The following is a 14,813-nucleotide window of genomic DNA, read 5'->3' as shown; positions in this document are numbered from 1 at the left end:
TATCAAAAACTAAGCATTTTCTACATGTGTTTCTGAAAATTGAGCATCTGTAGAATGGTCATGGGGTGTGGGTTGTTTTTTCTGTCTGAACATTAGACAGCTCGAAGATACCTGAGACTGTGAAGCCCTGTTTCTCCAAATGAAAACAGGTGAGAAGTAATGTCTATCTACTGCATTGAATGCTCTTCTCCAGGAACAATCTACTTGCTAAGTGGTGTCTAGCCACTTTACCTATAAAAAAAAGAGTATTTCATACACAGCTGGTGCAGTTCTACATAGAAGCATGTTAACAGTGTCAGACAAGTGAACAAATAGGTTAAGAAGCATCAAAGTCTCTTGTTTTTTGTGTCTAGAATAGGCTCTCTGGTTCTTAGTGAATCATACTGAGCAGGATTTTGTAAATTGAACTTTCCAGTGGTTAGGATTAAGGTAAGTTTCAATTTCTTAAGCATTTATCCTGATGTAAAGTTGTGTTGTATTATTTTTTTTTCTCTTCAGGAATAAGGTCTATGTTCTGCATTGCAGCAAACTCTTGTGACCCAGCCTTGGGATTTCTGAAGGGGGTGATTTGTCCTGATCTCTTTCATGCTTACTTGAGCACCATTTTTAAAAAGCCAAGGAAAAGTCTGCTTCTACGACAAACCAGGATGGATCTTACACTAGGCATGTGCTGGGAAGGAGAAGTTGCTGTGTGACTTTTGATTCTGGACTATGAAGTGTCGTTGTTAAAGTTGTTATTACTGCTATATTTCAGCTATGTTGACAGGTGGCAAAGATAAGGTGGAGTGAAATGTTCTTGGAAATAAAATCTTTGTTTGGAACAACTAAGTACGTACTGGGTTTGCGTTTGCATACAAGTTTCAATATTTCTTTCAAGTACTTTAATTGCAGCTGTTGTGAGTATGACAAAAACAGAGCAATCTTCTGTCTGATTCTTCCTCTGATTTGTGAGTGTTGTGTTTGGCTGGGCCTGGAAGGAAACTTGCTATGGTGTGAATGTTCTTACCTTGCAAATTGCCTTCGTTTCTGGATTGAGACAGGAGTAATCCTTTTGTCTCTCATTTACTTATGCTCTAGTGAAGTGTAGCCTAATGGGTGCCTTCTGGTATCTCCCCATCTTCAGCTATTGAAAGCTGATGCCATTCCCACAAGGAGGAGGAGCAATGTGTGTATTGTTAATTTTTAATGAGGAGCAATAGGGTGGTATTGTTAATCTACTCTGTGTCCTGTCCTTTCTAAATTTTGAACTGGGGAGAGGAATGATGAGCCTGAAGCAAATAGGCCAGTATCTGGGGGCAGAATTAAGGGCCAGGAAAGGACCAGGCTGAAAAATCTTTAGGAAATGACTAAAGCATAGTGTATGGGAAGGAAAGTAGTACTGGCCTAAAAGGGTCAGAAAAAGGCAAACTGAAACCTACAACTTTGTTATATGCAAATTCCATGTGAGGACTGCCTGATGACTTCTTTGATACCTTTGAGATTGACACTGTTTAGGAATGGCTGTAAGAATCCCTATTCTGCTTTTAACAAACTTTGAAGTGGGGGGTGCTTGGTCTGTAGGATAAGTCTTTGCAACTGGATGATAAAAGGGAGCAACTGCCTACTTTAGAGAAAAGGAAATCTAAAGGATCCTCTTGTCTGAAGGACTGGTGCCATTCACAAATGTAGCAGTTGGTGCAGAGAAGTGCTTGAGAATGGCCTCCTTACAGGCAAACACCTAATCACCATGCAGACTGAGCCTTCAGTCTACTTTCAGAATAGAAATTGAAGGCTAGCTGCATCAGCATGCTGCAGAAATAGCTGAACTGCTGGTGACTCGAGCCACATTCATCTTATGTTACTTCTAAATGGGCCCTCCTGGAGTGGCATTGGTCTCGAACTGGTTTTCTCTGTGGTACTGCTCTGACACTGGGCTGTGCCAGGCTCTTCAGCACAAGTGAACTTGCAGCCTGTAAACTGCTTTGCTCCAGAGTGCTCGTGTATATTCTTCTCTGAGTGTTTTGTGGTGATACAAGGAGGCACAAAAGCACAAAATATAATCAGTTCTTAGTAATGATAAGTTTGATGGCTTTGTAATGGAAAATAACCGTGGTGCCTGAAGGTAGTTGACATAGTTTCAGGTCCTCAGAACCTTAGTACAAAAGGTGTGAGAAAAGTAGAATGGAAGAACAGGACCTGGGGGTGGGGAGTATCTGGGACTAGCTGATGGCCTGGATGGGAGCGCTTAAACTAGCTGATAAGTAAAAGGACGGGATGATTGCTATGTCTGTAATGTTAATTAAGCTGGGAAAAGTAAACGACCCTTAAAGACTACCATCACATTTTTGTATGAATGCGGGAACCTTTCTGGAAATGATGTAATATTCCCAGTGACCATATAAGGATGGCCTGTAGAGCAATACGTGGATACACGTTAGGAGGAGCTATCCCCCGTGTCTCCCGGCGCCGCAATAAAGAATACCTGCTGGTCAACTTGAAACTCTGTTGGCGAGTTAGTTCATGGAGTCTTCTCCGAATCAGTGGCGAGTTATCCACATGCCCCAGTGTAACCCCAAGGAGAAAGGATTAAGATGGCCCTACCTTTGACTTTTTGAATTTTTGAAACGGGAATTAAGTGATACAGGGGTAACCAATGCACAGGGGAGTAATACAGAGAAATTGTACAAAGGGGTTAAAGGAATTCCTTTGCTTAAACAAAAGTATTGTCTGTCCTAAGTATCTAACATGCCAAGGCATTGACTACTGATGAGGGGGAGAAGCAGATGCTTAGTTCTACTGGTAAGGACAAAAGCAGATGTTTACTTCATCTTGAAGAGTTGTGAACTCGTTAAAGTTGTAAAGTAGGTATGCTTTTATTCAGCGCTGAGGTGCATGGGGATGGCTCCTCCAAAGTATGCACCCCTCAGGGTGGTTCTCCCTTTACATTTATTCTCTTAAGGTATACATATGCATTAGGTTACTCGATATGCCTATACATATTTATTATCTATCCCCACTTCGTATTATGAGCTAGAAGGTCCTTTGCGCCTGCGCAGTGCCCCTTCTTGTCATGGGCAGGGGTCTCAGGATGAAGTAAATGAGTCTTCCTCTTGTGGGTAGGGGTCTTCAAGATGAAATAAATGAGTCTTCCTCTTCTTAAACTTTTCATCTTTTAATCTTCACAGATAGCTTTAGGGTTTAGTTGGTGCCAGTCTGCTTCTCCACCGCTTCTCAGTAGAACCAAACATCTGCTTTTGTCCTTACCAGTAGAACTAAGCATCTGCTTTTGTCCCTTAATCAGTAGAACTAAGCATCTGCTTCTCCCCCTCATCAGTAGTCAGTGCCTTGGCAAGATGGCAATGGCAGGTACTTAGGACAGACAATACTTTTGTTTAAGCAAAGGAATTCCTTTAACCCCCTTATACAATTTCTCTGTATTACCCCCCTGTACATTGGTTACCCCTGTATCGTAAGGTGCAGCTTAAGTTAACACAGAGAAACCAATACAACAATGTTCCTGAATGTAAAAGAAAAACACCATCTGCTTTAGTCACCTCTCAAGGGCTTTATTTACAGGCACATCAGAGAATTCTCAGTAAACAGCAGGGAGAAATTATTTCTGTTAGATTGTAATATGTTTTGTTCATCTATATAAGTACCTGTGTAGATTGTTATTCAAATGCTTGGAAAAAAATATCTTCAATAAAACCGAGTTTCTTTAAAATACAAATGTTGGGGTAGTTTTGCATATGATGGTTTTGCTTCTGCAATAATTAAAGCCATTTTTCTAAAGCATATCTTTCTTCTGTTTGCCCTTGCTGCCCTCCTAGTAGGCATCTGCTCTGAACAGGTTTGATTGTGCAGCTCAGCCTGAGAAGCCCAATAATTAAGATAATGCTACAAATGCCTTCAAATGGATATTGTCACGTATTTGGGATGGTATTGCAGTAAGCATGGTAATCCCAGTGTTGCAAGCTGCTTGTTGTTATAGTTTTCACAATGATTTAAAACATGCATTCAGGGGTGTAGATTTCTCTTTTATGAAGCTGAGAAAGGATTCTCAGGGAAGCAATTGGCTTTGAATGACCCATCTGGGACCAATGTCAATACCGGCAGGGATGAAGACTTAAGTGAAATGAAGCTGGAGCCCGATCTTCAAACATAATTTAGATGATGGATGCCCACAGAAAACAGCTATATCATCAAATCAGCTATACATCAAACTCAAAAATTACATATTGAAAGCTGCCTATCGTTTTTTTCTCAAGTAACAAGCAACGGATTTGTGTCTTTTAAGAAAGCTGCTGCCTGTTGCTGCAGCCTTTGGAAATGCTTAGTCTGAAATGTTGTGGTTGGTTTGTCAGTATTAAAAAGTGTTTTCTGGAAAATATCTGGGGAAAAAGATTTAAGACTTTGGAGCTAAAATGCTTCTACTGTATTTTTTAGATCTAACACAGTGGGGTTCAGCCTGTAGTGATGGACAGTATCAAGAAATGTGGGATGAGCTATTCTGTGTGGCACAGGGACTTCAACTGGAGGATTAGTTACGTTGCTAGTGTTTGAGATCTGAACAGTAGTTGAGCCCTATTTTTAAGAGGTGTACAGCAGAGGAGCAGTACTCAATCCGTACCCTTTGCCTTTATAGAATCATAGATTGACTAGGTTGGAAAAGACTTCTAAGATCATGGAGTCCAACAGTTAACCCAGCACTGCCAAGTCTATCACTAAACCGTGTCCCAAAGTACCTCCACACACCTTTTAAGTACCTCCAGGGATGAAGGAGAGACTTGACCTCTTCCCTCGGTAGCCTATTCCAATGGTTGACAACCCTTTTGGTGAAAAAATTTTTCCTGATAGCCAATCCAAACCTCCTCTGGTGCAACTTGAGGCCATTTCCTTTTGTCCTATCACTTACTGCTTGGGAAAAGAGTCCTTTCAGGTAGTTGTAGAGAGTAAAACATAGAACCACAGAATTCTAATGTTGCTCCTCAGCCTTCTTTTCTCCGAGCTAAACAACTGCAGTTTCCTCAGCCAGTCCTCATAGGAACTTTACTCTTTATTTTCTCTTTGTGTTTTATCTTGTTCTTGTTTTTTCTCTCTGGTGACGAGTATCACTGATTCATAGAAATAATTTCTGACTTGCATTTTGTGGGGTCTAAAGCAGCTGGGACAAGAAGAAAGCCACAGAAGAGCACGGAGTTACATCAGAGACAACCCTTATCCACAAGACTGTTTTTGTAAACACCCCCTCCTCACCAGGGTAACTCACTCCCAGAGGGCTCTCATACAGGTGGGGATTTTTCCTTCTTTCACCCTGCTTCTCACTTCAGCACTTCACATGAGCAATGTGAGGCTTTGAGGTGTGCTGCTGTCTCATCTGTGAGGGGATCAGAGCTTCCCTCAAATGTGATGGATCCCCAGAAAGGGGAATCCAAGGAAAACAAGACAGAGCATCTAATTGGTAAGCCTCACTTTGTGTGTGTGTTTTCTCTATAAAAAGGAGCAAAACTAACCAAACAAACAAACAAACAAAAAAAGGTGATTTGATCCCAGGCATTCCTCATGTCTCAGACATGGGCTGTAGAGGAAAATTCAGAATCTGCCTTTGTGGGTGAAGCTAAATTGCCTCATTCTGCTGTGCCACCATGCATCAGCATCTCCTTTGGGCAAAATAACCTCAGGGACTAAAATGGCTGATTCAGCTATTGATACACTTCTGTATGTAGCGATGGGGTGGAAAGGGGAAAATATAAGTTAGAAAAAGGTATAAGAATTTTCCAGCCCCCCAAAAAGACTTGTTCTGTTTGGATTTGTGTGATGGAACATCTGTTGCTCTCTTCAAGCAACAGAACTGATGCCAGATCTAGTTATTGCTGGCAATGCGTGCTGTTTTCACTGTACTGCCTGGCCATAAGTATGGATAGTGTGATGGGACAAGCATGAGTCTCAGCAGGACTGATTCGGGTGCTTGTAGGAAGCAGGAGGTTTAGTGGTTAAAAGAGGCTGAGTCTGCTCCATCTCTTCATTGCTCTGGGAGACTTGGGAGGTATTTGCCCAGAGTTCTTCACATTCTTCACAAGACAACTTCAACATGAGCTTTTAATTTGCTCTTCAGATTTGACACACATATTGTGATTTTCTATATCGTGTGTTGATGATGTAACATGTTGAGCATTTCAAGAAAAAGGGAACTAAATCTTACAAGTGTCCTTATTCTACACTATTGTGTTTTCCTAGGGTCTTTTATTCTCACTGCCCTGGACTTCAAGAGAGCAGACTTTGGCCTCTTCAGGAACCTGCTTAGCAAGGTTCCATGGGATATAGCCCTAGAGGACAGGGGGGGCCCAAGACTCTTGGTTAACATTCAAGGATCACCTGCTACAAGCTCAGGAGTGTTGCATCCCAACCAGAAGGAAGTGCAGCAGGAGGGCCAGGAGACCTCCTTGGATGGCTAAGGAGCTGCTGAGGAAAATTCACAAGAAAAAAGAGGCTTATAAAAGGTGGAAACAAGGACAGGTAGCCTGGAATGAATACAGGGATGTTGTCAGGGTAGTTAGGGACCAAGTTCGGAAAGCTAAGGCCCAATTGGAGCTAAACTTGGCAACGGATGTTAAAGATAATAGGAAGGGATTTTATAGGTATGTAGCGGCTAAAAAGCAGACTAAGGACAATGTAGGCCCCCTCCGGAAGCTTTTGGGAGAACTGGACTTGGAGAAGGCTGAGGTTCTGAATGACTTCTTTGCCTCGGTCTTCACTGGCAAAGGCTCTGACCGCAGCACCCGGGTCTTGGAGGGCAGACGCAGGGACTGTGAAAACTTAGGCCTTGGGCCCACTGTACATGAGGATCTGGTTCGAGACCATCTTAAGAACCTGAATGTACACAAGTCCATGGGACCTGATGAAATCCATCCGTGGGTCCTGAAGGAGCTGGCGAATGAAGTTGCAAAGCCACTGGCCATCATATTTGAAAGAGCATGGCAGTCAGGTGAAGTTCCTGATGACTGGAAAAAGGGAAATATAACCCCCATTTTCAAGAAGGGGAAAATGGATGACCCAGGGAATTACAGCCCAGTCAGTCTCACCTCTGTGCCTGGCAAAATCTTGGAGCAGATTCTCCTGGAAGGCATGCTAGGGCACATGAAAAACACCAAGGTGCTTGGTGACAGCCAGCATGGCTTCACTAGGGGAAAATCCTGCCTGACCAGTTTGGTGGCCTTCTATGACGGGGCTAAGGAATTGATGGACAGGGGTGGAGCAGTTGATGTCATCTACCTGGACTTGTGTGAAGCGTTCGACACTGTCCCACACAGCATCCTTGTCTCTAAATTGGAGTGTCATCAATTTGATAGGTGGACCACTGGGTGGATAAAGAACTGGCTGGATGCTCGCACTCAAAGAGTTGTGGTCAATGGCTCCATGTCCAGCTGGAGACCAGTAACGAGTGGTGTCCCTCAGCGATCGGTGTTGGGACCAGTCTTGTTCTACATCGTTGTCGCTGACATGGACAGTGGGATTGAGTGCGCTCTCAGCAAGTTTGCTGATAACACCAAGCTGTGTGGTTCGGTTGATATGCTAGAGGGAAGGAATGCCATCCAGAGGGACCTTGACACACTTGTGAGGTGGGCTGATGCCAACCTCATGAAGTTTAACCATGCCAAGTGCAAGGACCTACACCTGGGTGGGAGCAATCCCAGGCACAGCTACAGGTTGGGCAGAGAAGGGATTTAGAACAGCCCTGTGAAGAAGAACCTGGGGGTGTTGGTCAATGAGAAAATGAACATGAGCCAGCAGTGTGCGCTCACAGCCCAGAAACCAACCGTATGCTGGGCTGCATCAAAAGGAGTGTGACCAGCAGGTCAAAGGAGGTGATCCTGCCCCTCTAGTCTGCTCCTGCCCCTCTACTCTGCTCTTGTGAGACCTCACTTGAAGTATTGTGTTCAGTTCTGGTGTCCTCACCATAAAAAGGACATGGAACTGTTGGAACAAGTCCAGAGGAGGCCACGAGGATGATCATGGGACTGGAGCATCTCCCATATGAAGACAGGCTGAGAAAGTTGGGGCTGTTCAGCCTGGAGAAGAGAAGGCTGCATGGAGACCTCATAGCAACCTTCCAGTATCTTCAGGGGGCCTACAGGGATGCTGGGGAGGGACTATTCATTAGGGACTGTAGTGATAGGACAAGGGATAATGGGTTGAAACTTAAACAGCAGGGGTTTAGATTAGATATAAGGAAGAAATTCTTTACTGTTAGGGTGGTGAGGTACTGGAATGGGTTTCCCAGGGAGGTAGTGAATGCTCCATCCCTGGCAGTGTTCAAGACCAGGTTGGATGAAGCCTTGGGTGATATGGTTTAGTGTGAGGTGTCCCTGCCCATGGCAGGGGTGTTGGAACTTGATGATCTTGAGGTCCTTTCCAATCCTAACTATTCTATGATTCTATGGTTCTATGATTTGTCTTGTGGCTAAATGGTTTGAAACTTCAGGATAATCGAAGAACATTTATGGTGGGTTTTTTTAACTAGGTCTTGAACACAAACATATTTATGTGTGAGTCATTAAATCTGCAGCAGGGCTCTCAAAATTAGGATGGTCAAAACCACAAGCAGCAAAGGGCTTGGTGGTAACATTCAGGTTTGCAGTGAACATTACCGGCAGGCACAGACCAGCTATGCACAGAGTTATCTATAAAGGAAGGAGCTACAGGAGGGCTGCCTTGTGTCTCGTCCTCCAGGGCTGCTGGGGTTTTTCTCACAAACCTGTCAGTCCTGCTCTGCTGGTCTGTTAGCTTGTGCCTTACAGATCAGGCAGCCTCACCATGTTTCACTGGGGCGACAAGATTTTTTCTCACAAGGTGTAAAATGAATTGTTTTCTATTTACCAATTTCTATCTACATATTAATTTTATTTGATGTCAGAAATTCCCAGTGCTACCCTATGCCTATGAAGTAACATAACCAAAGCATGCTGCATCTTTCCATTTCATCAGCATCGGGGAGGTTTTCTGAGGAGACCTCTGAGCCTTTGTTCCTCTCTCCTGTGTTGGGAAAGAAGCTGTGGCATTTGGTTTTCTATCTCTTGATGCTCATACCTGCAAAAATCCTCTTCTGGCCCAAACCTGGCAGCCAGGCAGCCCTTGGGGCTGACCTGGCCTACATCTGTGCTGCTTCTGCTTTTCTTATGACTCTCCTGATCCAAGGCATTTCTGCATTTAGCAATACTGAATTGACCTTATAGCACTTTGTTGTGGTAGCAGGATTGTCCTGTTTCACTCCTTGCCCTCTTTTGTGCCTCTTCTTTGAGAACCTCAGCATCTCTAGCTGCTCTTCTCTTCAAACAACAGCTGCTCTTGGTAAGCCTTTCTTTACAAAGAGCCTCCTAAACCTTTAGTATTTAAACACTCACCAGTGCTTTCCCTTCAGGCACTAAAATAATTACATTATTTTGATTTTGATTTGAGTGAAATTTCATTATAACAAAGTTTTGGGATGAGGTGAATGCAGAGATGAATGAGATAAAAGCTGAATGTAGTGGGAGAACTGCTCAAAATTCATGAGCATGCATTTTGGCAAGTACTGATTTTGAAGGTTCTGGTGCAGTGAATGAACTGGTCCATCAGTATTCCCCAAAATGCCCATCTAAAGGCAGCAGGAGTTCCCTTCATTTTCCTTATTACCTGTTTCATACTAATTAAATCTTTTTTATCCAGGTGTGGCAAACCGACACAGATTCGTATCCATGGATATTCCACATAATGATTTATTTTTCTTTCACAGCACCTAGCAGTGCCTTTCATTTTTCTTCTTTCTTACCTGGTGCAAAATGTACTTTCTGAGCCTTTTATTCTTTTGCACAGAAGGGCCATGAAGTTGGATGTTTGGTTAGGCCTTTCACAGCTTTCTGTGAGCGATGAAAGGGAGAAAGAGGGAGTGAGTTTCTGTGGATTTTGCAATCCCTTGTGATTGCACTGGGCTGGATCTACAGCCTTCAGATAACTCTTCAAAATTTGCATTCATTGCTGCTCTTCTTTATTTTTTTTTATAGCTGACAGATGGGAAGGAATTTGTGTATGTGGCTGGATCCTGGTTTCCTTTTCATTCCTTCTGGTGCTTATTACCTTTCCTATTTCCATCTGGGCATGTGTGAAGGTAAGCTAGTGGGATTTGAGGCACACAAAGAACACAATTATTACTGCTGTTACTTATGTTAATTGATTATTTGCTAAGACAAGGCACTTCACATTCACCTTTTGGAAATCATAACAGTTTCTAGTGAAGATGTTGAATAGGACTGGGATCCATGTTCTTCCACTGAGTTTCTATATCACTGCAATTTACTCATTTGATTTCTTCCAATCTCAACTTTCATCATTAGTTAAACTTCCTTGCTTTACAACACTGGGGGAATAAATCTACAGGCTTTTCTGAAGAACTCATATTTGGTGCTGCTGGTGATAAACATGAGTACATGAGCACATGGGTCCCTGCATTGAGCAGCTCTATAACCTAAAGCCACAAAATGCTCCTTCAAGACATGAGTAATTTAAATCAGTTTTTAGGGATGAGTTACCAGGATGATTGCCCTGAACACCAGGCCTTGAGGAGTCCTGATACACTAACTGAAGCAATTAGCTGGGTTATCTGAGATGAGGCATACGCTTCTGGGTGTAGTACTGATGCTGAGAGAGATGTGGGTAGAGTCATCATATGAGTGGCAATTCTTTTGTATTTTGTCTGTTTTGTAACCGGTTTGAGAGTAGGGTCTGAGTTTTTCCAGCAAAGCAAGAGGTGAGAAGATGTAAGATGCAGAGTGTTTTGCAGTTGTGTTGGTTCCAATATTATTTCTACTTTTTTTCACATATAGTATGGATGCCAAAGAGTAAAAAAAATCAGACCAGCCCAGAGAGTGGGAACAGAATTAGTTGCAAAATTCTAAACTTAAAATATTTTCCTAGGTTATCAGAGAATATGAACGTGCTGTTGTATTTCGTCTGGGACATATACTGTCTAAGAAAGCAAAGGGACCAGGTGAGTGCATGCAGTTTTATTCTCTTAAGATGCACTGGGTTTATGTTGTTATGATGCACTCTGACCACATCAAGAATTGCGGAGGTCCATGAAGCACAGCAGAAGTTTGAGGACTTTGATACCAGGTACGGCTTTGCTGTTGAGTAGGTTGGACAACAAATGGTAGGTTGAGCTCATGCTACAGACACTGATGGGGGACCAGGGAAGGTTACATGCAGTCTTCAGGCCTGCTAAGGACCTTTTTTGAGTGGCAGGGCCACTCACTCTACATGTGCCTCACTTCCAACACTGCTTGCTGCTGCCAGCAATTTAGCTGTTTTCTGCTCTGAAAACAGTAAATGTGTCAGGAAAGGGACACTCTGCATCTATACAGAGTTTGGTGCAGTCACTTAGGATCAGGTTATATATCACAAATACAGACCAAACCCAGCAACATGAGGTATTTGTGTTGGTGTAGTTATGACCTTTCTGCAATGAAACAGGGCAAACTGGAAGCTGAAATAAGGTGAAAAAGTCCTTTTCAGGTCCTGTCGTTCCTCTTGAATAACAGCCATGTGGTCCAAAGGGCAACTAGAGCAGGTGCAGAACTCTTCTAGGTGGCTCTGGGCACCTAGACAAGGTACTGAGATGAGAAAAATAGCAATGTCAAGCCTCCCTCTTCAGTAAAGGGAGAGTGGAGACTCCTTCACAGGATGTGTCAGAACCTGGGACAGTGTTCCTCGTGTTGCAGCCTATAGGCGGTGCAGGAATCTGGGCCTGGGGTATATCTTTCCTTGAGACACATATGGCTTATGATTCATAAAGGGGAAACCAAACAAAGGCGTAGAAGGAATTTTTGTCAAAAGTCTCATGGCAGATTTGAGACCAGAGCTGCACTCTCCCCACTTCCAGTCCAGGGCCCTAACTCATTAAGCTCCAATAAATTAACATTATTTGCAGATATCTGCATTTCCCTTGGTTATTTGAAAATGGAAAACTTCACTGTTGTCATGTCCTGTTGCAGAAAGGACAGTTGTAGTAATAAGGCGGGCACATTCCCCACCCTGTGGATATTTACGTCTATTTGCTTGGTGCGGGATACCTGGTTCTAGAGTTAGCTTTCGGTGGCATTTCATGTATATATTTTTGGTTTTCAGGTATAATCCTCATACTTCCATGTACAGATACATTCATCAAGGTTGATCTTAGAATGGTTACCTGTAACATCCCTCCACAAGAGGTAACTATTCTCTAGCAGCCATCTAAGACAAACATAAAAGGCAGAGGTGATTCCTGGCATGATCAAAAGTAATGCAAGTGTTTTATAGTTGTACACCTGTAAACTACCACAGAATTTAGCTTATTTGCTGTATTTTCTGACTTTCAAAATGCTTACAAAACTTCTTGAAGGCAAAACATGTTGAGGAGCATACAGATAGCGGAGCATCATGAGAGCTCTGCTGAGGCAAACTGGCTGCTGAAGCACAGGAGACCTGTCTGGCAAATGGTGACACAACTTCTTTGTGAATGATTAAATATTTTTCAAATTTCTTTGTTACAAATTTCAAAGTGCAAAATTTCTTGTATTTTGCTTTTCATTTTTGTTTTAATTTGCTGGAGTTTCTTGGAAATACTTTGTTTAGGGGAAGTAGCACAGATTTTCCAAACTGTATATAATGTATAAAATCATGAATGACCCTTTCTACAAGAAAGGAGTATAAGCATGATCATATAACCATCACTGCAGAAGAACATGATTCAAGTTATGAGATTTACTCACTATTGGAAGAGTTATTTGAAGGTGATGCTGGATAGCTTCCTTAAAGTTATTTCTCAGGGGAATGACAAAGAAACAAAAAGAAATTCTTGGTTTCCTTGCATTATCAGGGTCTTGTTTTTTCACTAAGGGGAAAAAAGAGACATTTCCCTTCCTTGGAAAAAGATGTGTCATTGGATCCTTCTCTAATTCTGTACATTTCTCAAATGCAGATTCTGACAAAAGATGCTGTTACTACCCAAGTCGATGGGGTGCTGTACTACAGGATCCACAGTGCTGTCAGCGCTGTTGCTAATGTCACAGATATCCATTCAGCTACCTTCCTTTTGGCACAGGCAACCCTGAGAAATGTTCTGGGTACGCAGACCTTGGCTCAGCTCCTGGCAGGCCGTGAGGAAATTGCACACAATATCCAGGTAAATCCAGCTCTCAAAATTCACTGACTTTCTTTTCAATGATGATAACATTTTCCATTATGTTTCTTTCAGTTATACATCTGGTTGCCTAAAGTCAGAAAGAATTATTCTAAAGGTATTTCCCCAGGTGCTTGTAGAAGAGTTATTTCCTATCAAAAAGCACCAAAATTCTGCAGTTATCCAGGTACTTGAATAAGTCAGTTTAGCCTTTGCACAGGGGCTGCTGCAAGTGGTGAGAAAGTCTGCTGTTCATGGAATCTCTGTCTTGATCAGACCTTTGATTGAGGTTTAATCAAGACAAGGCTTTATCTTCTCTTATAACAACATAGAGTACAGAAATGAGTTGGCTTATGCTTTAAAATGCCATCTATTTTGCTATTTTATTTGGCAGCCAGGGAGGAAGCAGAGATATCCAACACCTGCTTTACTCTTTCAGTCAGAGATGAGGCAGAGTCAAATCAAAGAGAGAGTGTACACCTCTCCAGCCAGGTGAGCAGCAGTGGGTAGAGCCAGGGTCATGGGTGCAGTAGTGCGTAGCAACCTGAAGCACAGAAGAGCATGCCAGTGATACAGGGCTGTGCTGTGTCTCTCACTCATAGTGTGCCATTATGTGCTTTTACCGTGTTGTGCTAGTTTAGGAAATTGCCATAGAATTACTTTGTAAAAGGGAGAAGTTTGATCAGCACCCACCTGAAGAAAGGATGGGGATCATAATTTAGGAGGCAGTAGAGAAGCCACACAGGGGTCACATGTTGATCAGCAAGAGTTTCATAGGTTGTGGCACCCACTGTACTTACACGCATTGGATGGCAGGGTTCCATCTTTCTGTTATGCAGGTTTGCATGCCGACTTTCCTTCTGTCCTAGAAACAGAGTACCTGGCATGGTTTTCTCTCTGCCCTCACTGTGCCTTTTGTGATGGGTTGTGTGTTTGTCCCAAGACTATCCTCAACAGAGCTACAGAGCAGTGGGGAATCACAGTGGCTCGTGTGGAGATCAAAGACATCAGGATTCCTGTGGTCATGCAGAGGGCCATGGGGGCTGAAGCAGAGGCTGCTCGAGAAACAAGAGCTAAGGTGAGATCCATGGCAGTATCTATCCCCAGGCTCTTGTATCCTTGTCCTAGTCTTCTGAGTGCCTTTTTTTTTTTCTCGTCATTGTAAAGGTGGGGTTTCCCCACAATGGGCAGTGTCACAGAGCCATTTCTATTTCTCTTACTTTACAGGTTGTGGCAGCAGAAGGAGAAATTAATGCTTCTAAAGCCCTCAAGCAGGCCTCCATGGTGCTGGCTGAGTCTCCGGCAGGTCTCCAGCTGCGCTACCTGCAAACATTAACAGCCTTGGCAGCAAAAAATAATTCCACCATTGTTTTCCCTCTCCCTATAAATATGCTTGTGAGTTTGGGGCAGAAAAGTAAAGGGGGTTAGATACTATTCTATGCTAGCTTCTTGGACAAAGAGATTTAAATGGTTTCCCAGGACCCAAAGGGTTCCAGACTACCAGAATTAAAGTAGAAGCATGCTTGGATCTTCTATATCAAAAATAAGAGTGAAAATAGTTAAATAATCACACATAGCTCCAACATTTTATGACTGCATTTGCAAAGTTCAAGTGCTAATCAGTTTCAGCTGAGTCATCTCT

General features: G+C 42.9%; 1 protein-coding gene across 1 annotated transcript; it reads left to right on the top strand.

The window, feature by feature from the left end:
• The first annotated feature begins 5,388 nt into the window (after positions 1 to 5,388).
• STOML3 (stomatin like 3) lies at positions 5,389 to 14,620 on the top strand. The gene is given in 7 exon segments (XM_031047740.2): positions 5,389 to 5,440; positions 10,020 to 10,123; positions 10,930 to 11,002; positions 12,139 to 12,221; positions 12,971 to 13,174; positions 14,115 to 14,261; positions 14,264 to 14,620. Coding segments are annotated over 7 exon segments (999 nt in total). The 3' UTR covers positions 14,600 to 14,620.
• Positions 14,621 to 14,813: the final 193 nt, after the last annotated feature.

This window comes from Melopsittacus undulatus, chromosome 2, assembly GCF_012275295.1.
Source record: "Melopsittacus undulatus isolate bMelUnd1 chromosome 2, bMelUnd1.mat.Z, whole genome shotgun sequence".
NCBI lineage: Eukaryota > Metazoa > Chordata > Aves > Psittaciformes > Psittaculidae > Melopsittacus > Melopsittacus undulatus.
Note: the sequence above shows the minus strand (reverse complement) of the source record. Positions and strands in the feature narration are given on the sequence as shown.